Source organism: Lucilia cuprina, chromosome 3 (assembly GCF_022045245.1).
Source record: "Lucilia cuprina isolate Lc7/37 chromosome 3, ASM2204524v1, whole genome shotgun sequence".
Classification (NCBI taxonomy): Eukaryota; Metazoa; Arthropoda; class Insecta; order Diptera; family Calliphoridae; genus Lucilia; species Lucilia cuprina.
The window spans coordinates 990,024-1,017,762 of record NC_060951.1 but is presented as its reverse complement, the minus strand read 5'-3'; the positions used below and the strand labels follow the sequence as shown (position 1 = coordinate 1,017,762).

Genomic DNA, 27,739 nt, shown 5'->3' with positions numbered 1-27,739 from the left:
ATTTTATTGTGCCTTCTTTTTTGTCTCACCATTCCATCACGCATCAAAAGTACAAAAAAAAAAAGAACAAATAAAACAACAACACTTATAAAGCTGGGAATTGATGATGAGTTTAGAGAAGAAGCAGAAAACGCTTAAACGAATTAGCGCAGTCACAACATGTTGTTTATATGCCGAAAATGGTGCGACAATTTTGCGAGAATTCATGCTGTTCATTTCGGTATTGCCTCTAACTGATGCAACAATCCATCCATCCATCCGGCTTGGCCCTTGGTGTTGGTGCTATATGCTTTTACTACTAGCATTAACGGTTCCTGGCAATTGTTCACTCTGTTTTTCTGAAATGTCAGTGTTGATGGTTTTGTAATAATTGCCTCTTAACGCGTACGCCGCGCATGCATCGTGTGTTGATTACTTTTGCGCCCGCTTGCCACTCATTCACTCCACTCACTGATGACTGACTACTCATTGTCAGTTTGTTAGTTTTTTGTGTTGTTGTTGTTTTTATTGCTGAACCTTGTGTCTGTTCAATTGCTTTTTGAACGGGTATTTGTGGTATTTTGTTAAAATACTGTTTTACTGCTTTTCATTCAGTCTTGATCGATTACCTTTAGCTGGAGTTTTTTTTTGTATGCTCAAAGAATTCATGTTGTATATAGGTTGTGTACATGATGTTTTGAACATTTTTTTTTTTTGTATCAAAATTTAGGTTTATTTGTATTTATTGGTTTAAATTTTAATTGCTTGTGTTTTGAAAAAGAAAAGAATTTTGATATTAATCAGTTTTTTTATATAAAATTTGTTAACTAGACTAGAGGTGCGTGTATAGACTTAACTATATTCTCGACTGTAAATTGGAATATAAACTAGAATGTATACTCAGTCATAAACTGGACTTAAGGTTATGGCTTCAACTATGGACTAGGCTACAAACTCAAATACAAACAAAACTATAACCTCGACTAAAGACTAGAATATAATCTCGATCTGATTATATTCACCACTTTTGCCTCTAATATACTAGATTTTAGTCTAGACTACAAATTAAACTATATTCTCCACCATAGAGTATATAGAGCCTATATTATAGACTTGACTATATACTAGACCATAGAATCGTCTATAATCAGGTCATTCTGCACATTTGACACTTGTCTCAATTTTTTTTTTTTTCATTTCAACAGAAAAAAAGATTAACTCATTTCATATCCCTATTATAAAGAATACAAAGCAATTTCTCATTTTTAACTACCCTCCAAGAAAATTACAAACCAACACTCATTTCAACAAACCAACAACATCAACTGGTCAAGATTTTTTCAGCAATTTGTCTTAAGATTGTGATAAAACATTTAGGTGGTATGTGCTGTGTTGTGCTGCTGCTGGTATGTGTTTGAGTGTAGATACAATTTCATAAACATTAAGTTGCCTCAACTTTGCCATAAATCACTAACGAATTAGAGCCGCAAGTTATTTACTTTGTTAATAATCAGCGATTTGGTAGGTCTTGTTCCAGCAAAAATTAAGAAAAAAAAGATTTAACAAATCTTAAACTGGCGCCAAAAGGAAACCCAAAATTAAACAAACAGAAAAACCACCAACCACAGCTTATCAATTATTTATAAACACTTCCAAAATAACAACAGAATTTTTTCTTTAGCTGGAACTCCAGCAAACAGGGTGTTTTAATTAGTTTATTTCAAAAATAAAACTAATTTCTTTTTGTTATACAGTTTAGGTCACTTGTTGGTGTTCCATCTTAAGCATCCATCTAAAGGTTTCACATGCAACATTTATATGACCAACAAACACGTAATCTCCTAATTAGTGTCAAACCGTAAACTAAATGATTGTTCATGGAAAGATTGACTTGTAGTGAAATAAATACAGGGACATCATAATTATGTACACATATGTATAATGCAGAGAGTTCAAAATTTTAAATCCAGACCCACCGCACAACAAAAATTCACACGCTTTACTTATCATTTCTCTATAAAAAGAAACATTTTTGCAAAACTTTCCTCCCAGAAACTTTTCAAGTGTATAAATAATTAAAATTTATTTGTTGGCTGAAAGAGGCTTTTAAACAGTTTATAATTTTAACATTTTATAGCTTTTTTCTCTTGCTGCTGCTGGCGACAAGTTATTGAACGCATAAAATTGCCACCACATCTTATTACATACATATGTATTCTGTTATTGACAATTTTGATTTTGTTTGTATGCTTCTCTTATTTCTGTTCTTTTTGCGAGTAATAAGTAGTTTGGTAAGCATAAAGAAAAAAATGGCGTCGCTTAATTATTAAAACGCACCATGCTGTGTCACTTATTAACTGTGTGTGTTACGTGTGGGGTCCTCAGCACTAAACCATGAATTTCACGTTTTATGGTTTTTTTTTCCTCCTTTGATTGTCATTGAGTGTCCAATGAAGTGATCATTGTGTGAGAATAAGAATTGTAATGATGACTAAAGCCTGATCAAACCAACACCACCCTACAGTTTTAATTGGGTGGAAAATGGTTTAGCTTTGGTTTGATCATATATTTCTGTTTGGATTTCGATTTGGATGTTTATAGTCCAGATTATAGATAATCCAGATCTTGTCCATGATCACTAGACTACAATATGAACTAGACTATAAACTTGACTATAGTTTAGTATATGGTCTAGTCTAGTTTATAATTTAGTTTATTCTGTAATCTAGACTATAGACTAGACTTTTCAATAGACCATAGACTAGGCTATATACTAGGCTATAAACTACACTATAGACTATACCATATACTATAGACTGTACCATAGACTAAACTATAGACTATACTATAGAATAGACTAGACTATAGACTAGACTATACTATAGAATAGACTAGACTATAGACTAGACTATACTATAGAATAGACTAGACTATAGACTAGACTATAGACTAGACTACAGACTAGACTATAGACTAGACTATAGACTAGACTATAGACTAGACTATAGACTAGACTATAGACTAGACTATAGACTAGACTATAGACTAGACTATAGACTAGACTATAGACTAGACTATAGACTAGACTATAGACTAGACTATAGACTAGACTATAGACTAGACTATAGACTAGACTATAGACTAGACTATAGACTAGACTATAGACTAGACTATAGACTAGACTATAGACTAGACTATAGACTAGACTATAGACTAGACTATAGACTAGACTATAGACTAGACTATAGACTAGACTATAGACTAGACTTTAGACTAGACTATAGACTAGACTATAGACTAGACTTTAGACTAGACTATAGACTAGACTATAGACTAGACTATAGACTAGACTATAGACTAGACTATAGACTAGACTATAGACTAGACTATAGACTAGACTATAGACTAGACTATAGACTAGACTATAGACTAGACTATAGACTAGACTATAGACTAGACTATAGACTAGACTTTTGACAAGACTATATTATAGACTATAGACAAGACTATATACTAGACTATAGACTAGACTATAGAAAAGACTATAGACTAGACTATAGACTAGACTATAGACTAGACTATAGACTAGACTATAGACTAGACTATAGACTAGACTATAGACTAGACTATAGACTATACTAGACTATAGACAAGACTATAGACTAGACTATAGACTAGACCGTTACTAGTTATTGTGCTTTAAAGCCAACGGAAGTTCGTTTGATGTTGAGACTGAAATTAGTCTGATATGTTCCACTTTTTTTCATGTGACTTCCCAAATATGACTCACTTTGACAAGATTTACAATGTTTCATTTAATATATTTATGTTTTTTTTCGAAAAAACAAAAGGACCACCCTTTTAGTTAAATAAATAAAATGACTAAAATCTGTTGATAACTTTTCCCTAGTATTTATAACAGAAGGTCGCCTAAACAGTTGGCGTGGTCTTTTGAAAAAACACCGCAACGAATCCATAACATTCAATAAAAAAATATGTATGATAATTAAAAGGTGTTTTCTATGGTCTAGTCTAGTTTATAATTTAGTTTATTCTGTAATCTAGACTATAGACTAGACTTTTCAATAGACCATAGACTAGGCTATATACTAGGCTATAAACTACACTATAGACTATACCATATACTATAGACTGTACCATAGACTAAACTATAGACTATACTATAGAATAGACTAGACTATAGACTAGACTATACTATAGAATAGACTAGACTATAGACTAGACTATACTATAGAATAGACTAGACTATAGACTAGACTATAGACTAGACTATAGACTAGACTATAGACTAGACTATAGACTAGACTATAGACTAGACTATAGACTAGACTATAGACTAGACTATAGACTAGACTATAGACTAGACTATAGACTAGACTATAGACTAGACTATAGACTAGACTATAGACTAGACTATAGACTAGACTATAGACTAGACTATAGACTAGACTATAGACTAGACTATAGACTAGACTATAGACTAGACTATAGACTAGACTATAGACTAGACTATAGACTAGACTATAGACTAGACTATAGACTAGACTATAGACTAGACTATAGACTAGACTATAGACTAGACTTTAGACTAGACTATAGACTAGACTATAGACTAGACTTTAGACTAGACTATAGACTAGACTATAGACTAGACTATAGACTAGACTATAGACTAGACTATAGACTAGACTATAGACTAGACTATAGACTAGACTATAGACTAGACTATAGACTAGACTATAGACTAGACTATAGACTAGACTTTTGACAAGACTATATTATAGACTATAGACAAGACTATATACTAGACTATAGACTAGACTATAGAAAAGACTATAGACTAGACTATAGACTAGACTATAGACTAGACTATAGACTAGACTATAGACTAGACTATAGACTAGACTATAGACTAGACTATAGACTATACTAGACTATAGACAAGACTATAGACTAGACTATAGACTAGACCGTTACTAGTTATTGTGCTTTAAAGCCAACGGAAGTTCGTTTGATGTTGAGACTGAAATTAGTCTGATATGTTCCACTTTTTTTCATGTGACTTCCCAAATATGACTCACTTTGACAAGATTTACAATGTTTCATTTAATATATTTATGTTTTTTTTCGAAAAAACAAAAGGACCACCCTTTTAGTTAAATAAATAAAATGACTAAAATCTGTTGATAACTTTTCCCTAGTATTTATAACAGAAGGTCGCCTAAACAGTTGGCGTGGTCTTTTGAAAAAACACCGCAACGAATCCATAACATTCAATAAAAAAATATGTATGATAATTAAAAGGTGTTTTCAATCCAGCCAATAAGCTGGACAATGTCTTTTTTCATTTGGGATTTGAAACAACTTGTCGTGTGCATTACAAAATGTGAGGTCTTTGAGGTTGAATACGCAGTGGCGGCAAAAGAAAAACCGCAATCCAAATTCATATTTATGATTAGCTTAAATACTTTATAGCAAGTTTGTTGTTTTTCTCATTTTTTTTCAAAATTTAATAAACTTTTTAAAAACACCAACGAAAACGTTAACAAGAAACGAAAAACAAGTTACAAGAGATATATGAAATTAAGACAAAAAAGTAACTATAAACCCCATAATGTTTTTAGTTAAGCCAACAGTTTTAGCTAAATCTAATATGTATGACAAGGTATACTCATTCGTACGACATACGACATGAACATTATTGCCACACAACGACGTCCGTTTGTAAGTTTGCTTAGACGTTTCTTCGTTCGTTGGTTGTGTAAGGTGGGTGGTCGTCGTTGACTAAGTATTGCTGCATTTGATGTTTTGTTCGTCTTTTGACGATTTATTCTAGTTTGATCAGACTCCACAAGAACAGCCAACAAATCATTGTATCATAATGTATGGGTGGCAAAATTCTACTTTTATATTGCAAACAAGTATTTTTACAACAACATCATCATTATCATCATTCCTATAAGATACAAAAATTATGATGACACTGCTATGATGATGACGATGTTGCAGTTGTTGCAATAAGACTTCTATGTATGTGTTTTTTCGCAAGTGTGTTATATAAATTTTTTTTATGTGTTTTAAAGTATAAAATATTTTTAAATAAAAAAAAAAGAATCATACAAAATATTTGGTTTTCTTTACTCTATCTATCTTTGCAGACGATACTCAATTCCATGCATAAATATCAACCCCGGTTTCATTTGGTGCGAGCCAACGATATTTTGAAACTACCATACTCAACGTTCAGGACATACGTTTTTAAGGAGACGGAATTCATAGCTGTGACTGCATATCAAAATGAAAAGGTAAGTCTTAAACATTCATATACACATACATACATATAAAGCTTCATGACAACTTTTTGTCACTCATAATAAATAACTATTTAATGTGTCTTTTTTTATATTTATACATTTATTCTCTTTTCTTCTTTGTTTTTTTTTTCTTTTCTTTTATGGCTGTTTATTCCTGCTACTTTTTTTTCGTTGTACTTCATATGTGTCTGTATTGGCTGCTTGCAGATAACTCAGTTGAAAATTGACAACAATCCTTTTGCAAAAGGTTTTCGTGACACAGGCGCCGGTAAAAGGGAAAAGAAGTGAGTATCACTAGAGTTAAGCAAACACAAAACACAAATTATTCAAAAATTTACATACAGTTTTTATTAGTTATTTTATTAAATTTGAGTGAAAGGAAATGTTTTGAAATGTCAAAAATTTTGACATACAAAGATGAGGAAGTGACATTTATCTGACTGGGATTTAAATAAAAAGTTTCACACAACTTGTTTGAGGGAATTTTTAATATATTATAAAAATTTTGTTAACAAAACTGTTACATTTTAATAAATTAGACAAATTTTTTTAAATCGATCTTGGATATCGTTTCAAACCAATTTTTCCAGTTTGAACATCAAAACTTAACAATTTTGTTAATAAAACGTTAAGCATCTGTTAGTTCTGAAAGCAATCTTTAAAATGTTTAAACTTTAGAAGTTGTATCGAACCCAAATTTTTAGTTTGAGTTAAAAACAAATTGTTATTCTGTCTTCACTTTGTAGAAGACCCTTAGAAGTGTTTAAGACTAAAAAAATTTACTGTTTTCAAAGTTTAAAAATTATTTTCTTTGAACCGATCGAACTTTGTTAAAAGCTGTCAAATTTGGAACTTGGTTGGAACCACTTTTTTCCAGTTTCATCATTTGTTTAAAGATCTTTAAAAGAGTATAAAACTCGAAATTTGCACTGATCGATTGATTTAAACAATCGAACTTCTAACTTGTTTTGAATTCAATTCTTTAGTTTAGTTCAGAGTTCCGTTATCAGAATGATTTGGTATTTATGAAATTTCAAGCTTGAAACCAAAATCTTAACCGATTTTCCAGTTTAGAAACTTTAAACATTTATTTTCTTTATCTTTTGCATTTCTTGGAGTATGAATGCAAATTTTAGAAAATTTCCAACAAATCATTAACAGTGACATTTTGTCACCCAAACATATAAAGTCAAAAGTCTACAAACCAACTCTTGTATTCCCATGATTTGCTAAAGCAAATTAAGATGCCAACCGCAGTGGTAAACATAAAGTTAACGCCTGTCTGTCTGTCTGTCTGTCTGCGTGCCTGTCAGTTTATTTAACCAACTGACAGTTGTTTTAATGAAATGTAATCTGGTTTTTTTAAACAACAAAAACACACCAGCTATTGGGAGAAACAGGACTCGCCCCCTCCAAAAAAAATTAAAAAGTGAATTAACAATATTAAGGCATTTTCTAGTTTTGGCAAATTTCAAGTTATTGAAACTCATTCCAGTTGACAGTTGACTTCACAAGTTGTAATCATCATCAGTGGCAATAAAGCAACCAACCCCCCTTAACATACTAGACAACAGATACAGTTGAATTGTTGGTATTTTTCTCTTGTCTATTACTAGTTCTTCTTTACTTCCCTTTCGAAGCAAGAAAAAAAAATAATACAAGAAATAGACAACGTGAACAAGCATTTTAGTTACTACAACATGTCTATATTCTATCTATTCTATATGCTTCTGGTGTCAACGACACGGAAACAACAACAAAATTGATTTGCACTGATGAAGACATCAGTCAGTCACTCGCCTCGGTTTACGTTTAAATGTCATTCATCATCATGCTAAAAGATCTGGCTACTTTTTCTTCGTTTTATTTTCAAGCTAAACAATGAACGTTTGTAAAAACATATTTGATTTGTTACATTTAGTGATTTTTAAGACTTAAATTGCTAAGTCAACAAAATCTTAACCACCCCCCTACCTCTAGCTGCACCCTCATCTTAACTCAAAAAACTTAAATTGACCCAAAACGTATGCTTTACAGTTTTTTTTGCCGTCCGTATCGGATTTCCGGATTTTTACAATTGATTCTTCCTAGTTTTTTTCTGTTCTGTTCAGCTCTTAACTTCCCCTTTTCTTTCTAATCTGTCTAATGTGTTTTGTAATGTTAATTTGGTTTTAACATATTGATGATGACTAGCTCGATATACTATAGAGATGATGTGTTTGATATTGATGATTTTTATCCTGCTGTGATTTATTCTATGCCTATGCTATCGATTTTCTTTATAAAAACCATAATTATTTTCATTGTTTTGTTATATTTCGTAAACTAATTTATATTGTGGTGTAATGTTTAAATATTCTATTAGAAACGGAAATTAAAATCAATCAATCAAAGTTTTTATTTTCTATCTATTTTCTGTTCACATTATTTGGCAGATTATTTACTTATTGTACAACATTGTTGGAGTAATTTAAAAGTTTATTTCAAATTACTGTGTTTATCAAGGCCAGAAATTAGTTTATTTCTATTTTTGAATGTATAGAGTAGTTCTTAAGGATTTTGCTAGATAGATATAGACGGGTTATAAATTAAGCAGTAAAGAACAAAAGTGTGTACAAATGTTTCTTAAGATCTATATAATTTATATACAGAAGTGCAACATTACAACATAGATTGTGAATCGCACAATCACTATTAATAGTTTAATCACTCTTAAACGTCTCTTACTACTCTAGTACGCAAGGTTATGAACTTTAGTTTTTTTTTTAGTAAAAACAGTGTTCTTCCTTCTACTTTTCAAAACAACTTCTTTAACCCCAGAAAATAACTTTTATAATGTTTGGAAACTCATTTCTCATCTTTTGTTTTAAGATCACATATGATCGAAGAATGATATTTGAGTTTAAATACTTCCTGTTATTCTAAAGACTACTTCCTGTTCTATATTCTACTTCTTATTCTAATGACACTGTCTTGTGACTTATTACAATGTCGTTGTTTTATACATATCATTCCAAAGACTACATCCTATATACACGGTTGTTAGATCTTACAACGTTGACAGAAAATGTATAATAACAGTGTAAACTTACAAAATTTTCTCTTCCAATTTTGTCAGTAATGCCTTTTTTGACAACGTTACAAATGAAAAATTGTAAGTTCAGTGGATTGTTAGACATTTTCTGAACATTTTACTGACAACGTTGTAAGATCTGACAACCATGTATCACGGCTTTTAGTCTATAAAGTAGGTACATCTTATTGTAATAAATTAATCTTATTCTAATGATTGCGTTTTATTCTAAAGTCTTTGTCTACTTGCGAAGACAACGTTAAGCACTGATCATGATCCAACAAAACAATGGTCTTATTCCTAAAACTTTGCTTTTGTTTTAAAGGCTACGTCTATAGACTTTACCTTATTTGAAAGACTTTGTCTTATTCGAAAGATTTTGTTTTCTTCTAAAGATATATAGATATTAAAGAGTTAGCCTTATTATAAATTACACATATATCTTATTATACACATATATTACAATCTAATCCGTAAGTAATGTCAAGACTACGCCTAAAGAATACGTCTGATCCTAAAGACTACGTCTTTTTCTTCATATTAAGTCTTTAACCAAATAATATCTTTTTTTTTTCTAAAGAATACGTCTTTTTATAAAGAATACGTTTTTTTCTAAAGACTACGTCTTTTCAAAAGACTTTTTCTGATTCTAAAGACTACATCTTATTCTAAAAACAATCTCTTATTTCAAAGAATATGTCGTTAAGTATTACAAATACTACGTCTACGTCTGATTCTAAAACAACATCTTTTCCTAAAGACTACGTCTTATTCTAAAAACAACATCTTTTCCTAAAGACTACGTCTTAATCTAAAAACAACATATTTTACTAAAGACTAAGTCTGAAGTATTACAAAATTTACATCTTATACTTAAGATTTTGTGTTACTTCTACAGCTAAGTATTGTTCTAAAGACTACGTCTCATTCAAAAAAACTATCTCTTCTACTTTAACTGAATATTTAACAATTGAAAATTTTGTTTAAATCTCTTGAAAATCGGGGTGTTTAATTTGAACTCTTCTTTTTTGCTCTACACTGTATCATATTGGCAAGCTTGTTAACTCAACATTTCTAGATAATTGTCCTATTATTGTTATTTTGTATATCCTTTTATAGAATGCTAAAAAGACAGAAAACACCATTTCCTTAAAAAATTAAAAAAAATCAGAAAAAATTGGATAAAATATTCAGACATTTAAAAAATTTAAAATTAAATACATAACAATTAGAAAATATTTTTATTGGCAAAATCTTAAACCATTTCCTTATGTTTTAAAAACCATTGAAAATATTACAAAATTTCTTAAATCTATAAATGTTGCCGTTATGAGTTTTCCAATAAAATTATATCTCTTGGGAAACAGTTTCCTGTTATACCTATCAATTCATATACAAATGCATGTAATTTAGTTTAGTTTTTATAAACCTTATAATTGAAACAGAAATATTACAGAAAAAAAATACACTCACTACTCTTATGAAAAAGCGAAAAATAAAAAAAAATACACCAGAAGAAAACGTTATAAAAAATTAATTCGAAACACGTTATCGCAATTTTCTTGCCACAAGGTATTAAATAATGAAACTCCTTTGGTGTTCACACATCAAAGCGTTACAATTTTCATCAGCCTTTAAAAAAAAGAACTACACATTAGAAATACTATATATTAAACTGGAGAGAAAAAAAGGCAACTCCAAGCTAAATTGGGCAATTTGAGGTGAATCCTCCTGCTAAATTATGTTAGAAAAGAAAGCTTTATTTAAAGGCAACACGAAACGAGACGAGTAGTAATATAATAATAATAAAAACATATAGCAATAGGTAGCAAAAAAGCATTTTAGTCTTAATTTAATAGTAAATCAATTTGTTTTATTTAACTTTGTGTTGCAAACTCTCCCCTCGCCTGAGAAGAAAGCTATAATAGATAAATAATGATATAGAAAAGAAGGTTTTAGATAATTTTTGTATTAAGGCACCTTAAAATTGTTCTACATATGTATGTGTTACCCTTATAATTTTTTTTTTTGCCAATTATTTTGTTTTAACACAACAACCACATTGAGAGATTAAAGCATAGTTTGCCCTGTAATTTTCCAGTTAGAGTTTTCTTTATTATTATATTCAAGCAATTTACACTTTTAAATGAGGGAGTCATTTTTTAACCTATTTTTTTTTGGTGGCTGCTGTTGGTCGTCTTTACTTTGATCACTTGTATTTAAGTTTTTAAAAATTCCGTTTTATTTTCCTTTTGTTTGGCTGTCAATTATCCTGGTCTCCGTTTTGTATTGCAAATTTATTGCGAAAACAAACGTTTTGTCAACTATCGCTCAAGGGGGTTTTCTTCTTTTATTTTTCATAATATTTTCACACAATCTGTTTCCATTAAACGTTGATTGTTGTGTGTTGAACTGGGAGTTCTTGTTTTTTATTTGAAAAAAAAAAAAAAATACTTTGTTCCCATTTACATTGGGTTTATTTGTTTTGGGTTTGCTTTTTTTTTAAGCAATATAACCCCGAGACATATTAGCTTCCTTCTTTTCTAGTGTAGATCTTTTTTGTGTATTTTTTCATTTGCTATTTGTTAAATAACGCACAATCAAACAAATAATACTTTTTGTAAAAATAACAGGGTATAGCTTCAGAAGGTTGTTCCTCAGATAGGAAACACATTAATCTCATTCTTTAAATTGAAAATATTGAATTTTTAAAAGACTGTAACTATATAGTCCAGATACTATTCCCTATAGTCCAAAGATGTTAGACTCTCTAATCCAGAGACTATAGACTTTATAGTTCAGGGACTTAATATTCTGCAATCTAGACAATTTGAACTATATAGTCCTGTGACTATAGGTTCTATGGGCCATATTACTTTAGACTTTATAACCCCTTGGAATCTATAATCCAGAGACGTTAGAACTAAACTTTAGACTTTATAGTCCTGAGATCCAGAAACAGTAGACTCTATTATAATCCAGAGACTTTTGACTCCATAGTCCAGATATTATAGACTATAGACCCCATAGTCCCGATACTATAGACTCCATAGATCACAGACTATGAAGTCCAAAGTCCAGAGATTTTAGAACAAAACTTTAGACTTTATAGTCCTGAGACTATAGTCTGTTTATTCCAAAAGCTATAGACTCTATAATCCAGAAACTTTTGACTCTATAGTCTAGATATTATAAACTATAGACCTTATAGTTTATATTATAAGCTATAGACCTTATAGTTTATATTATAAGCTATAGACCTTATAGACTATGGAGTCTAAAGTCCGCAGACTTTAGACTCTCTGGTTCAGAGACTATATGTTCTATACTCCAAAGACTATAGACTTAATAGTTCAGTTGCTATGAATTCTTTATTGCAGAGGCTTTAGACCAAAGTCTCAATAGTCCAAAGACTATAAATCCTATAGTCCAAATACTATATATTCTATACACCAGGACTACAGACTCTATAGACCAAAGACTACCTAGTTCTGAAATTATGAATTTTTAAATTCACAGATTTCCCCGACTATCTGGACTTGGTTTTCCATATACTATTGGCTCTTTCGTGAAAAAAAAACTCTTTTCCATAATACATAGGAACGAGACTATGTACCATATTGTCCAAGGAATCCCTTTTTTACATCCCTTTTCCCAACACCCTGTTAAAGTACCATCATATCCGATTGCATATTTCACTTAATCGTTTCCGTTCATAAAAATTTTTCGATTTAATTTGAAGTGCGTTTTACAAACCCGTAACAGAGTTTGAGCGTTAAAAGTTTTTAAATGAAAACATCAATTAGCGTATGTTTTTTAATAATTTCACTTTGACTCCTTTTCTCAAATAAATGACGTTACGTTAGCTAGAAGTGAGAGTAAGAATTTTTGAAAATTGTTTCATTTTTTTCTCGCAGGAATGTGTGGTAATCCTTTGATACCTTTTAAAAAATGTTTAAGCCTTCATGCAGCGATAATGACAGAAATGTTTTTAGACTTTCATTAAGTGAATTCACTCGCTAAAACCAAGAAAAATCCTGTGGTGTAATGTGGAAGAAAAAAGGGTGATGTTGCAAAGCCACAAAATTATTATTAGCTAAAATGTTCGGGGTTTGGGTGTCATTATACGGCAAGAGGATTTAATGGTTTCATACAACCACAAAATGAAAATTAAATAGAGAAACTAACTAACGGGAAAGGGTTGTTGATTTTCAAAATCAACTGTTAGATACATTTGATTATTTATGTATGTATGTATGTAGAACCCCCCAACCATCCTGGGCAACAACCCCTATGTGACAATGAATTAGTAAGAAATTTGTTAGAACTTATTGTTCTAAAACAAATAACAGAATCTATAAAACAAATCACGTACATATTTTGTGGCTTAATAAATGTTGGTTGACGTTAAAGGCAGGACAATTGATGCCAGTTGATTGCGAGTCTACATGTAACATACACCATCCACAGATTAAAAGTGTACAAATTCTGAAACAAATATCAACAACATAATGAAGGGTTAAATCAACAAACAATCAAACGAACAAACAGACAGACAGACAAACAACTTTACTAATAACTCGCAAGATTTATATGTATGTAGACAGGGAGATAGACGACAGTTGTATGGGCAAATAAACAATCAAAAAAAGTTTTATTTTCAAGGAGTTGGAGAGCTTAAGTGTTTCTTTTTAAGTGTTTGGGCAAAGGCCAGATTATATTAATTTTTACAAATCCCTGCTAATTGTCGACAAACTTTCCTTCTTTCTCGAAATTTGGTCTTTAGAAACAAAAGTGTTCTCTCTCCTCTTTTTTTTGTTAGCTATTATTAAGCAGCTTTAGAGCTCAACAATTTGATCTTTTATAGGGTATTAACACTATTACCATAGCACTTTATCCCTCTAGACAATTGGATGTTCTAATCAGCCTTTTTTCGTACCAACTGTTGTTACAGGCAAGCGTTACTCTCGAATCGCGGGTCCGATTCGGATAAACTAAATCCCACACATGTTAGCAGTTCCCGAGCACCCCTGCATTTGGGTCATACGGGACGGCCTCCGCATCATTTGCATGCCCTACCCTCCATACATGACAATCAGCAAGATGATGAGGACAAGCTGTTGGATGTGGTGGGACCGCCACAAAGTCCTTTATTGCCTTTAAGTCATTCGCTGCAGCAAATGCATGCTCATCAGCATTCGGGTAAGTGTCTTATAGAAATACTGAAAAAGAAACATTTTTATTTTTACTTGAAATAGTTGCAATAGCTCAAGATTTTCTAATCAATTCAAAGCCCTTGCAGCTTGGTTTAACCACTTGGCCGGTGCGAGTGATCATGCTAGTGAAGAGGCCTTAAGGCGGCGTCTACAATCGGATGATATTGAACGAGATGGCAGCGATTCTAGCTGTTCGGAGAGTGTGGGAGGCAGTACGGGTGGAGCGTTTCGTCCCACCTCCTCGGGTAGTCCCAAAGAAGGTGCCGGCGGTTTAGCGGGTACTGGTTCATATCCATCGCCTAACATTTCGGTGGGTCCACCCATACAACCCTCGCCACACCTGTTGCCTTACCTGTATCCCCATGGTCTCTACCCGCCACATCATTTGGGTTTACTGCACAATCCGGCTGCAGCGGCTGCTATGAATCCCACCGGTCTCAATCCCGGCCTCTTATTCAACGCTCAACTTGCCTTAGCCGCCCAGCATCCCGCCTTATTTGGTCATTACTCAGGACACACACCGACCTCTCCCCTGCAGGGTCTTAAGGGTCATCGGTTTTCACCTTATAGTCTGCCCGGCAGCTTAGGCTCGGCCTTTGATGCCGTGACACCCGGTTCGAATGCCAATCGCGGTGGTAACGAGGGACCCTCAGCCATGTGTAGTGGGTCGGGTGGTTTAGAGCATGGACCACGTAGTCTTAGCTCTAGTCCCAGACCGCGTGCCTCCTCGCATTCCCCTCCTACGCGTCCCATCTCAATGTCGCCCACCACACCACCGTCACTACTCAAACGAACCAACTCACCGTCGGAGCTCAAAAGCATCGAAAACATGGTTAATGGCCTAGAGGTGCAGCATAATGGCAGTGTTTGCAGCACCAGCGGTTCCATGGATGATTTGCAGAGAAAGTCACCCTGTATTTTAACGGATCAGTGACAATTGTATGACCGGGACGACAACGATCGCTCGTCCGTCATCGATCTCGACGATGTGTGACTAAATAGTTACTCGCTACCCCTTAGTGGCCCACATAGCGCTTGGCAGAGCTTAAGGGGCATCAATTACACTTATCCAACCCATCGTCAAAATGCAACATCGTCCTGTTGATCATTAACGGTAAGAATTTAAATCGTGTTAAGTTTTAAATTACAACAAATGCTACAACTTGAAAAAAAAATAATAATTTTGTCAGACATTATTCCTATTCCCCTATTCAGTTGCTATTTCCCTTTTTAATTTCTTTTAAATAACATTCTATTATCCTGGTAATTTTTTTTCTTTTCTATTTTAATAATTTAAACCAAAGACCAATATTTTTTTTAATTTTTTTCTTTTTTTTAATAAAAAAAACGTATGATTTCATTAATTAAAAAAATACGTTAATTGTACAATAAAAGTGTAAATTTATAAGTTGTGTAATGTACATTTAGTATTATTTTTTTAGAGTAAATCATTCGATTGTGTGAAATTTTGAATCCATTATGTTCCTTTAAAACTGAACTGTCAAACAACAGTGACGTTTATAATTTACAAGTTAAAGAAAAATAGTAATAAAAAAAATAACAAAATGCAAAAAAAACAACACATTTCCTGTAACCGTCAACTTGATATAAATATTATTTTTATGTTTATTTTTAATTTAATATTTAATAAGTTTTTTTTTTAAATATATAAGATTTTCATTTTAAAAGAATTAATTTAATAATTAATTCCTACACGCCTCTAGTTACATACAAAACAAAATTTCATTAACAATAACAAATCCATGGCAAATGTAAACGCACACCCTTTTTAAATCCCACTAGGACTATGGTTGCAAAATGTAAACTAAATTCTACACAATTGCACCTAAATTACTGCTTAAATTAATAACATTAGCAGGGATGTATTTTAGAGTAGTAAAATTTGAAAATTTTAAATATTTGTGACAACAATTTGGAAAATTATAGACAGTAACTTTAAAACCACACAAAGCAATATTAATTTTTAATAGAATTTCATAATATTTCTTTTAAATTCGACAGTATGGAATCGTAATCGTTCACATTAAGTCAAAAGTTGTTTACACTAAAGGACATACATATATACGTATATACATTTGGAGATCTGAGTTTAAATTCTTTAAAAATCGTTTAGCCAAAAACTATTTCAAAATTGCCAGACAAAAATGTATGACAATGGCTTGATCCGAAAACTTATATTGAGCTACAGATTTCAAATATTACAATTCTAAACAGAAATTTATAAAATTTATTGTTTTAAACTAGATCATTGTCCTATGTCTGACAAAAATGTATGATATCAGCTTGATCCGATAACTTCAATTTAAAAAGTTGTAAATCTATACAGAAATTTATAAAATTTATTGTTTTAAGCTAGATCTTTGTAATAGAACACATAAATGTCTGATTAAACATCCGACGTTCAAGTAAGACTTTTTTGGAAAATCAACATTAACAAATATTGAAGGAATTGAAGGATAGAACTCAACCAAGTAATTTGTAGGACAAAAACTCATCCGACATGTTTAATTCGAAAGAAACATCCTATGACACAACTTTCAAACAACAAAAAATACATTTCTTTTAGAAGTTTCTCCTCCACTTTTTCAACCATTCTGTGTGCGATTAATACTGTTAGATTTTTGAAATTGTATGAAATTAATTTAAATTGAAAAATGCAAATATTACCGAACAAAAAAAAAAACAACAACAAGTGCATTAGTACATTGTAACAAGTTTGTAAAAAAAATCTAATCTATGTCCCCAACGACATAATTACAACTATAAAATGTGTAAATAGAAAAAAAATATTATGAAAAAAATTATAAAAAAACTTGTATGTTAAAGTAAAAAAAGATTTATAACTAATTATATATATAAAAAATAATTAGCATAAAAACACGTATATCTCTTATATAAATATATATAATATAAAAAAAAACAGAATTTTGTAAGTAAAATATAAAATAATTATTAAAAAGAAAAAACTCAGACTTGTTTATATGAAAAAAAAATGAATTATAATAAAAAAAGACATAATTTTTGGTATAAAACAAAAAATTATTATAAAAGCAAGAAAATTTATGTTAGAAAACAAAATTAATTATAAATTTATATTAAAACAAATTGCATTTTTTTCTGTTAAATAAAAAGTTGAGCTATAAACAAACAAAAAAATTAAAAAAAACATTTATAATTTAGAAAATTTTAAAAATTTTGTTCTTGAAACACACACACACATACATACACACAGCACTCATACATTTATACACAACTCTTAAAGAAAGTTTAAATATTTAAAAAAAAAAATAAACAACAAAAACAAAAAAATGCAAATAATATAATTAAATAAATTTAATATAAAAATAAACACAAAATTATATAAAACTTATAAAAAAATAACTAAAATTTAATATAAAAATTAATAAAATTATAATAAAACAAAAATATTTTAATTTCGAATTTAAGATTTTACAAAATAAAAAAAAAGTAAAAAAATAAAAGTTACAAATGTAAATTTGTTATTTTAAATAATTATGTGAAAACAACAACAAAAAGACAAAGAAAATATATTGTAAAAAAACAAAAAATTAACAAAAAAAAAACACAATAATGAGTTTTATTTGGGAAAGTATAAATAAATTATAACAATAATTGGGTTATAAGTAATAAACTCCTAAAACTACAGTAGGCACTAAATAAATAGAACAAACTTAATAATATAAAAACCCATAAAAAAGGTAAGTATTTAAGATAAACTTCAAAGTAAAAGTAAATAATTAAAAAAGATATACAAAAAAATTATATTTATAAAGGTTTTACTGTTTTCTTTGGTAGGTGTTAGTCTAGCTTTAAGTTTAATAATTGGCTGTATTGTTTTATTATGTTTATTTGAAGCTTTTCTGCTATTTGCTTTTTGAAGTACTGAGTACAGCAAGTAATTACTTCCTAATTAAAATGCCCTAACGTTCTTATAAAGAAAACAAAATTAAAACGAACACCAGAACACAATAACTCAACCATAATATTTCGCACCTTTTTGGCCACTCAACAGCGAAATATAAGTGAGTATATACATATATTTGTATATATAGGCAGCGGTGACTGACTGCCACTAAAGTGGCAAAGTAATTAAATAACGAATGGCTTTTTAAGCATAAAATTAAGTACGCGATAAGAAAGAATAAATGTGCTGATCGCATGTCAAGTCTATTTGTTCATACCTAACGAAACACTCACTCACTCAGTCAGTCAGTCAGTCAGTCAAACAGCCAACAATATTTTAGGCGGCGGCAGTGGATTAGCCTAGAACGATAAGCCTTAAAGCTAACAGCAAAACACCCTCCTAAAGCCCAAAAAAAGAAACATCAGGATATAATCGACATTAATTGCAACATTGACAAACCAACAACAACAAAATATTAAAATTCTACTAAAAGCAACATGTAAAAACTCCATAGTCCTCTTTTTTTTAAGGCAAATGGGTGTTAAATCGATATTATTTAGATTTATATCAAAATCAACACAACAGCAAAAGGCTTTAATTAGATTAAAGGGAATTTAGAGTGAATGACTTTGCTTAGCTATATAGTAATATTAATATCCCAAAAGGATTATTAAATAATACAATTATTAAAGATAAAAACTTAAAAAAATAATAAACAATTTATTAAAAATAAATGTAAACTAAAAATACCATTAACTCCCATTACAACTAATCCTAATAAAACCATTTTTAACTCCCATAAGTATGCTTTAGTTTTAATCATATAACAAGCGAATAAACATAAACACACTTATAGCTTTAATAATATAAACTCATGTTCTAGTGCTGCATATGTATTAGTGTTTGATTTGCAAAAACAGCCAATTTGCAAAATTCAGTTTTTTACGTTTTTCTTGAAAACGCACCGTCCGAATGGGCTGGAAACCCCTATTTACCGGAAACCCACACGCTGAATCCGAAAATGGACTTGGTTTTTTGATCCGAGCAACTTTTTGAAAAAATTCCATACAAATTTTAGGATTTCTATAAAAATTGCGCACTAAAGTATGCAACACAATCTGTAACCATTTATTTTTTCATAACGAGCATGTTAAGATGATATAAGCCAACACACTTACTCTCACACTAATAGGAAACTCTTGTATGAGAGCTTTTTCTTCTATGTGTTAGTATTTGATTTGCAAAAACAGCCAATTTGCAAATTTCAGTTTTTTACGTTTTTCTCGAAAACGCGCCGTCCGAATGGGCTGGAAACCCCTATTTACCGGAAACCCCCACGCTGAATCCGAAAATGGACTTGGTTTTTTGATCCGAGCAACTTTTTGAAAAATTTCCATACAAATTTTAGGATTTCTATAAAAATTGCGCACTAAAATATGCAACACAATTTTAACCTTTTTTTATTTTAAGCTAAATAAACACAATAAATTTAAAACTAATAATTCTTTTTAGTATTTGATCAATATTTCAACTGTTTTTAAGAATTTTTAAATAAAATTTGATACACACATCAGGCAGAATATGGTGATTCGTATAAGTCATGTTTTAACTTCATACCACCATTAAATAGTGATATGTGCACATCTTAAGTAAACATTTTATGTTTTATTAAGTTTGCTTTAAAAGCTAACAAAATAAATTCGTCCATCTTAAAGCAGAATTTCTAACCTTTCAAATGATGTAACTTTCTTCTTTATACATCAAATAGTTCTCGAGATATAAAGTTTTTAAGTTTGCTTGAACATAGCCAAAAACGGTCCATTTGGTCCTTAAACCATTTATAGACTTTCATCAATATTTCCTTTATTTTAAAGAATTTTCTAATAAAAATTGGCAATTAGATAAAATAGAATATTGCGATTCATATAAGATGTACTGCCAGCATCTAGGTTCATAAACAACTGAGATATACGTGTTTCAAACATATATTCCACATTTTAACAGGGTTGTCCAACCGCCAGGCGGGCCAAAGGTTGCCCATCTTGTAGACCAATTTCCAATCTATCACATGGTGAAACATTCATATCAATATCTCAAGTAGTTTTCGAGATATAACATGTCAAAGAAAATAATGCGCGGGAATCCACCTACTACCAGGTTCTGATGACCTGGTGTTTTACAAAAAAATTGGAAAATATTTTTTTCAATTTTTGTGGCTTAAAGACACTTTTGGTTTTTGTTGAATATCTCGGTTGTTTCTGAACATAATTAAATGAAATTTCGTATGTAGATAGAGGGGAATATGAAGAATCTTAATCAAACCTGTTAGAACTGCCACGCCCACTAGAATCGGTTATAAGTGGGCGTAAACTTATAGTAGCTATTTTCGTAAAATTTGCTTCGTTTTAACAAAATAAATTTATTCATCTAAAAGCTGAATTTCTAACCTTTCATACGATGTAACTCTCTTTTTTATACATGTAATATTTATCGAGATATAAGATGTCAAACTTTGCTCGAACACAACCGAAAAAGTTAAAGTTGTCCTTAAACAATTTTTAGACTTTTACTAATATTTTAACTGTTGTTAAGAATTTTTTGGTCCTGAAACCATTTTCAGACTTTCATCTATATTTCCAATATTTTTAAAGAATTTGCCAATTAAATTTGACTATCGCATAGACTGAAATATTGCGCTTCATATAAGCTGTAGTATAAGCATCTAAGTACATTAACAACTGAGATACACGTGTTTTAAAAATATATTCCACATTTTAACCGGGTTGTCCAACCGCCAGGCGGGCCAAAGTTTTCCCATCTTGTAGACCAATTTCCAATCTACCACATGGTGAAACATTCATATCAATATCTCAAGTAGTTTGCGAGATATCACATGTCAAAGAAAATAATGTGAGGGAATCCACCTACTACCAGGTTCTGGTGACTTGGTGTTTTACAAAAAAAATTGGAAAATATTTTTTTCAATTTTTGTGGCTTAAAGACACTTTTGGTTTTTGTTGAATATCTCGGTTGTTTCTGAAGATAATTGAATGAAATTTCGTATGTAGATAGAGGGGAATATGAGGAATCTTTTGCAAAAATTAAAAACTGCCACGCCCACTAGACGAGGGTATAAATGGGCGTAAACTTATAGTTGCTATATTCGTCTAATTTTCTTAGTTTTTACAAAATAAATTTATTCATCTTAAAGTTGAATTTCTAACCTTCCCTACGATGTGACTGTTTTGTTTCTACATCGAATAGTTATCGAGATATAAGGTGTCAAACTTTGCTCGAACACAACCGAAAAAGTTAAAGTTGTCCTTAAACAAACTTTAGCCTTTCACTAATATTTTAACTGTTTTTATGAATTTTTGGATAAAATTTGACATTTTTATAGAATGCAATATGGAGATTCATATAAGCTGTTCTAAAAATTGCCACGCCTACCAACTGATGCAATAAATGGGCGTTAACATATAATTGCTATTTTGGATACCTTCGAATTATTTTTTGACAAAATAAATTTTATGATCTTGTAGCTGAAATCCTAAGCTTTCATCCGATGTAATTTTTTTGCCTATACGCCCAGTGATTTTTGAGATATAAGGTGTCAAACTTTGCTCGAACATAACTTAAACCTGTCAAAATTGTCCTAAAACATTTTTTAGATTTTTACCCATATTTCGACCGTTTTTGCAAATTTTTAAATGAAATTTGGCAATTGTATAGAATGGAATATCGCGGTTAATATAAGCTGCTTGTATAAACTGCCACGCCTATTATGTAAGGTAATAAATGGGCGTTAACATATAAATGCTGTTTTGAACACCTTTGATTTATATTTCGAAAAACTTAATTGTATCATTTTATAGCTGAAATCCTAACCTTTCATACGATATAACATTTATGATTATACACCAAACGGTTCTTGAGATATAAAGTTTTTAAATTTGCTTGAACGTAACCAAAAGCAAGCAATTTGGTCCTGAAACCATTTTCAAACTTTCATTTATAATTCCAATATTTTTAAAGAATTTGTAAATTAAATTTTACTATTGGATAGAATGGAATATTGCGCTTCATATAAGCTGTAGTATAAGCACCTAAGTCCAATAACAACTGAGATATACGAGTTTTAAACATATGTTCAGCATTTTAACCGGGTTGTCCAACCGCCAGGCGGGCCAAATGTTTCCCATCTTGTAGACCAATTTCCAATCTACCACATGGTGAAACATTCATATCAATATCTCAAGTAGTTTTCGAGATATAACATGTCAAAGAAAATAATGTGCGGGAATCCACCTACTACCAGGTTCTGGTGACCTGGTGTTTTACAAAAAAAATTGGAAAATATTTTTTTCAATTTTTGTGGCTTAAAGACACTTTTGGTTTTTGTTGAATATCTCGGTTGTTTCTGAAGATAATTGAATGGAATTTCGTATGTAGATAGAGGGGAATATGAAGAATCTTTTGCAAAAATGAAAAACTGCCACGCCCACTAGACGCGGGTATAAATGGGCGTAAACTTATAATTGCTATATTCGTCTAATTTGCTTAGTTTTTACAAAATAAATTTATTCATCTAAAAGTTGAATTTCTAATCTTTCATACGATGTAACTTTCTTGTTTTTACATGAAATACTTATCGAGATATAAGGTGTCAAACTTTGCTCGAACACAACCGAAAACACTTAAAGTTGTCCTTAAACAATTTTTAAACATTCACTTATATTTTTACTGTTTTTAAGAATTTTTGGATAAAATTTGGCATTTTTATAGAATGCAATATGGCGATTCACACAAGCAGTGCTAAAAACTGCCACGCCCACTAACTGATGTGATAAATGGGCGTTAACATATAATTGCTGTTTTCGATAACTTTGAATAATTTTTCAACAAAATTAATTTGATGATATTGTAGCTGAAATCCCAACCTTTCATGTGACATAACTTTCTTTCCTATACATTAAATATTTTTCGAAATATAGGGTTCCAAACTTTGCTCGAACATAGCAACCAAAAATCAGTTTAGATCAAAACTGCTTTTAAATTTGTTTTAATATCTGCTTTGTTTTGGTGTGATAATTAAGCCGATTTGCATGGAATCATAATTCATAAGTAGGGGAAGTGTAAGATATCTTAAAAATTAGTTTGACAGTGTTGCCAAGTTGTACAGACTTTAATTTTCGACAAGAGATGTTTAAACAATTTTTTAAAGTAAATTATATCAGAAGCTTATGAACTGAATTGAATGAAAACCAGAGGCTTTTTATAGGAAATGTACAAACTTTATAATTTTATTGAGCAGAGTTGCCAGGTTTAATAAATACATAAAATATTTATGGGTTTTGAGGCGTAACTTTGGAATAACTGGGGAATTAGGTGAATGAACTGGTGTAGCTAGATTATATTGATGTTTTTTCGGCAAAGTGTTCTTTGTTTGATGGTAGCAAGTTTGAGGCGATAAATGTTGATCCTTTGCAGCTATTTTGATTCATTTTTTCCTAAGTGCATGATAGTAAGAATGATATAGGCTGGCAGAAATCCATTTCTGAAATAGTAAAAAAAATATTTGGTCAATAAATAGTTAAAGAAATAAATTGTAACTGTTTTAAAATATTTAAATAAAGTAAATATTTAACTCTTTATTAAAGGGTTTATTTTTCGGAAAAACAATTGACTGACAAATGATTGATAGTGCGAGTATTAAGGAAACTATTAAATTGTTTATTGTATTGCATTTTTTGAGGTTATAAAGCGGCACCCAACAAATGATGTTTCCTGCATTTAAGCACCTGTGACTTTTTAAAACTAGCCCACCAAACCAAGTTAATGCTTAATTCACACATTGCCATAAAAATGCATAAAAAGACAAATTAAAGGGTTAAATGCTTAAAGCCAACAAAAAAAAATTGTAATGCAAATGAGCTAAAAGAAATTACAGCAATAAAGTGTAAAAATATTTCGATATGTTCAATAATAAAAAAAATCAACATAAAATAGCGATCGTAATATTGATATGGTTCAGTGATCTGTAACATTTATTGCTTTTAAATATATATAAAGAAAAAAAGTTTCAAAAGACTTAACTAATAACAGTGTTAAAGGGTTGCATGTCATCACCATAGTCCACCACCACCACGCAATAACTTAAAAATATGTAAATTTCCCACATCCGGAAAAATAAGTGGGAGCACACTAGCTAAAAGTCATGCTCGGTTAAATTGGTGTTGCATTTATATGAAACAAACGTAAAAATACAAAATCAATACGGAAATGAGGTTATCGATACAGCTAAACATAAATGAATAACTATTGATCTGTAACCAATATTAAGCCACTTTCTAATGCCTACTGACAAAACACACCCTCAAGAAAAATACTAGTTACAAAAAAAAAAATTAAATAAAAAGAGTTGCAATAGTGAGTGACCATTACAACAACAACAACAAAAAATCCTTTTCATATTATTAAATGACAATTTCAATGACATGCAAATATAAACTGACAAAATGACTCTGAGTGACACAACACAACTTAAAACTGTCATAAGATGTAACACGACAATCATATAGACAGACAGACAGACAGTCAGCCATCAATGACAGGCAGCAGCAAATTATAAAGGTGCACTAGTATGAATAGATAAATAATTTTACGGCATTATCCAATTTTCATTTTGTGCAATTTTAGCAAAAATTGTCGTCTGTCTCCAAAAAAAAAACAAGCCTGTAAAACTATTTTCATATTGACTAGCATTCTGTTAGCCTGCAAAGTTATTTAGCTTTTTTTCTCTTCACATTTTGTTGATTGACTTTCATCAATTACAAATATTTTGCCTATTACCATTTCAACATTTTAAGTTGTCAATGTTTGCGTGGACACTAAGTTTCCAGCAAAATATTGTCTGTCGTTCGGTCAATGTCTTGTGTGTTATGCCTTTTAGAATTTGCCATCTTATCCATCAATTGTTTACTTAATAATTCAAGTGTAATTTTGTATTAAAGGCAACAAAAAAAAATAATAATAAAATACAAAAATATTTTGAATTGTTAACGTCATTTTGTTATTACAATGTTTTGGCTTGACAATAAGCTTGCCACAAAATGCTGCAATTATTGCTTTGCTCCATACATATATTTCTTAAAGAAAATCTTTTTGTCAATGGTGAAAATGATATATATATATATTTATTTTATATATGTATATAATGTTTTGTTAATTACTTTGATAATTTATTAAACATTGATTAAATACTTGATTGAAATTTCAAATATTTGTGCTAAACTAAACATTGAATTTGTAATAAATTATATAGAAATAAGTAATTGTTTTTATTGTATAAAAAAGAAATCAAAGAAATGTTATAAACTGGAATATAGACTAGACTATAAACTAGACCATAGAATATACTATAACATAAACTAGACGCCATACGATAGAGTAGAGTGTAGAGAAAAATATTGACTAGACTGCAAACTAAACTAAAGACTAAAGGCGAGACTATATATGGAAAAAACTATTGACAAGACTATATAATAGACTAAAATATAGTATGGACTATAGACTAAACTACAGACAAGACTTTAGATTGACTAGACTACGAACTTCAAACTAAACTATTGACTAGACTACGAGTTTCAGACTGGACTACTGACAAGACTAAACTACAGACAAGACCTTAGATTATAGGCTAGACTATAGACTAGACTATTGACTAGACTACGAGCCTCAATCTAAAGTATTGACTAGACTACTAGCCTCAATCTAAAGTATTGACTAGACTACGAGTTTCAGACTGGACTGCTGACAAGACTAAACTACAGACAAAACTTTATATTAGATTAGACTACGAACTTCAGACTAAAGTTTTGACTAGACTACGAATTTCATATCAAACGTCAATTTATCAACAATGATAGAATACAGCCTGAAATACACGTCATGTTTTTTGATTCAAGATTTGATAACATACGATATCTAGGGTCCACGAAGACTTAATAATAACTAATATACCCATGGACGAACATCGCTTTAACATATCTGCTAAAGAATCTAAAAAAATTATTTAAATACTTGAAGGTAAACTCATTATAACTTCAATTAAATATTCTAGTAATTCTAGAAATGTACACTAAAATATTACTTATATAACCTGTTCCATAACATTTATTAACGAACTAAAAAAAGTATCTGTTCAAACCACTAAAACTCCCAATAAAATAAATCTGTTCTTTTTTTGCAAAATTATTTGAATACATATTCAAATTTAAGCACAACGACATCTTCTTAATTTATGTGCGTCGTTTAAAATTCCAATCAACACCCAACATTAAGCGCTCACTTTAAACTTAGTTTTTTTTTCTCTTTTAAATAAAATAAAATACAATACACATTTGATATAAATAAATACATAACATGGATGTATGTATGTATATTTATCTTTCGTACTGTTTTCTTTTATTTTGCTTTTTGGCGGTAGCGCAGTGTCGGCGGCGGCCTTATACAGAACTTCGGTAATACAATTAAAGCAAATATTTTGAATTGATCATCTTACAAGTTCGTGGAAGTTGAAGTACACTCGCCCATTAAATACAAACACGTACACATACACATACACACACGCATATTACTTTGTATTTATTTAAATATGTGCAAAATACAGTAGCAAGCAAAACTCCTCATCAACAAAAAAACAGGTTAAATATTTTTGCAAATCTACAATATACAAATATTTGTGGTCGCATTTGCAAGTGGATACTCTGCACTTCAAATACAAAGTGTATGTGAATATGTTTTACCAAGGGTAATCATATTAACTACGAGTAATACTGCCAAATTGTTTTAGTTTTTAAACGGCATCAAGAACTTTAGAATATCACTACTTTTGCAGCAACATGAGAGTTCAAACCTGATGATCCATATGCAGTCTGCAAAACTTACTTGTCATTTGTATCCAGAACTCAATTGTGATCCATCAAATCTCGCTCGTTAATGTCGAGAAATTTGACCCATTCGTATCATATGTGATCTTCAATAATGACAGCCCAAGATGACCTCGATCTTATGGACTTTTATAATAATTTCACCACCTAAACCGTCTGTTTGAACCAGTCTGTGAATCATACATGAACTACCCTTATAGATTTTCCATCTTTGCATTTTTATTTTCCATAAATTCGTC

The 27,739-nt window shown here is 30.6% G+C and overlaps 1 protein-coding gene across 7 annotated transcripts in view; it reads left to right on the top strand.

The window, feature by feature from the left end:
* LOC111691046 (optomotor-blind protein) overlaps positions 1-17,510 on the top strand; it is a 98,874-nt gene extending 81,364 nt beyond the window's left edge. For 3 of the 7 annotated variants that reach the window (XM_046947668.1, XM_046947667.1, XM_046947670.1), the window contains 4 exons: positions 6,159-6,305; positions 6,522-6,598; positions 14,333-14,589; positions 14,681-17,510. In XM_046947668.1, coding sequence (XP_046803624.1) covers positions 6,159-6,305; positions 6,522-6,598; positions 14,333-14,589; positions 14,681-15,537 — 1,338 coding nt within the window. In that variant the 3' untranslated portion in view covers positions 15,538-17,510. The remainder of the gene's footprint in view (positions 1-6,158; positions 6,306-6,521; positions 6,599-14,332; positions 14,590-14,680) is intronic. The other 4 variants (XM_046947669.1, XM_046947673.1, XM_046947672.1 and 1 more) reach the window with 3 other exon arrangements.
* The last annotated feature ends 10,229 nt before the right edge of the window (positions 17,511-27,739 follow it).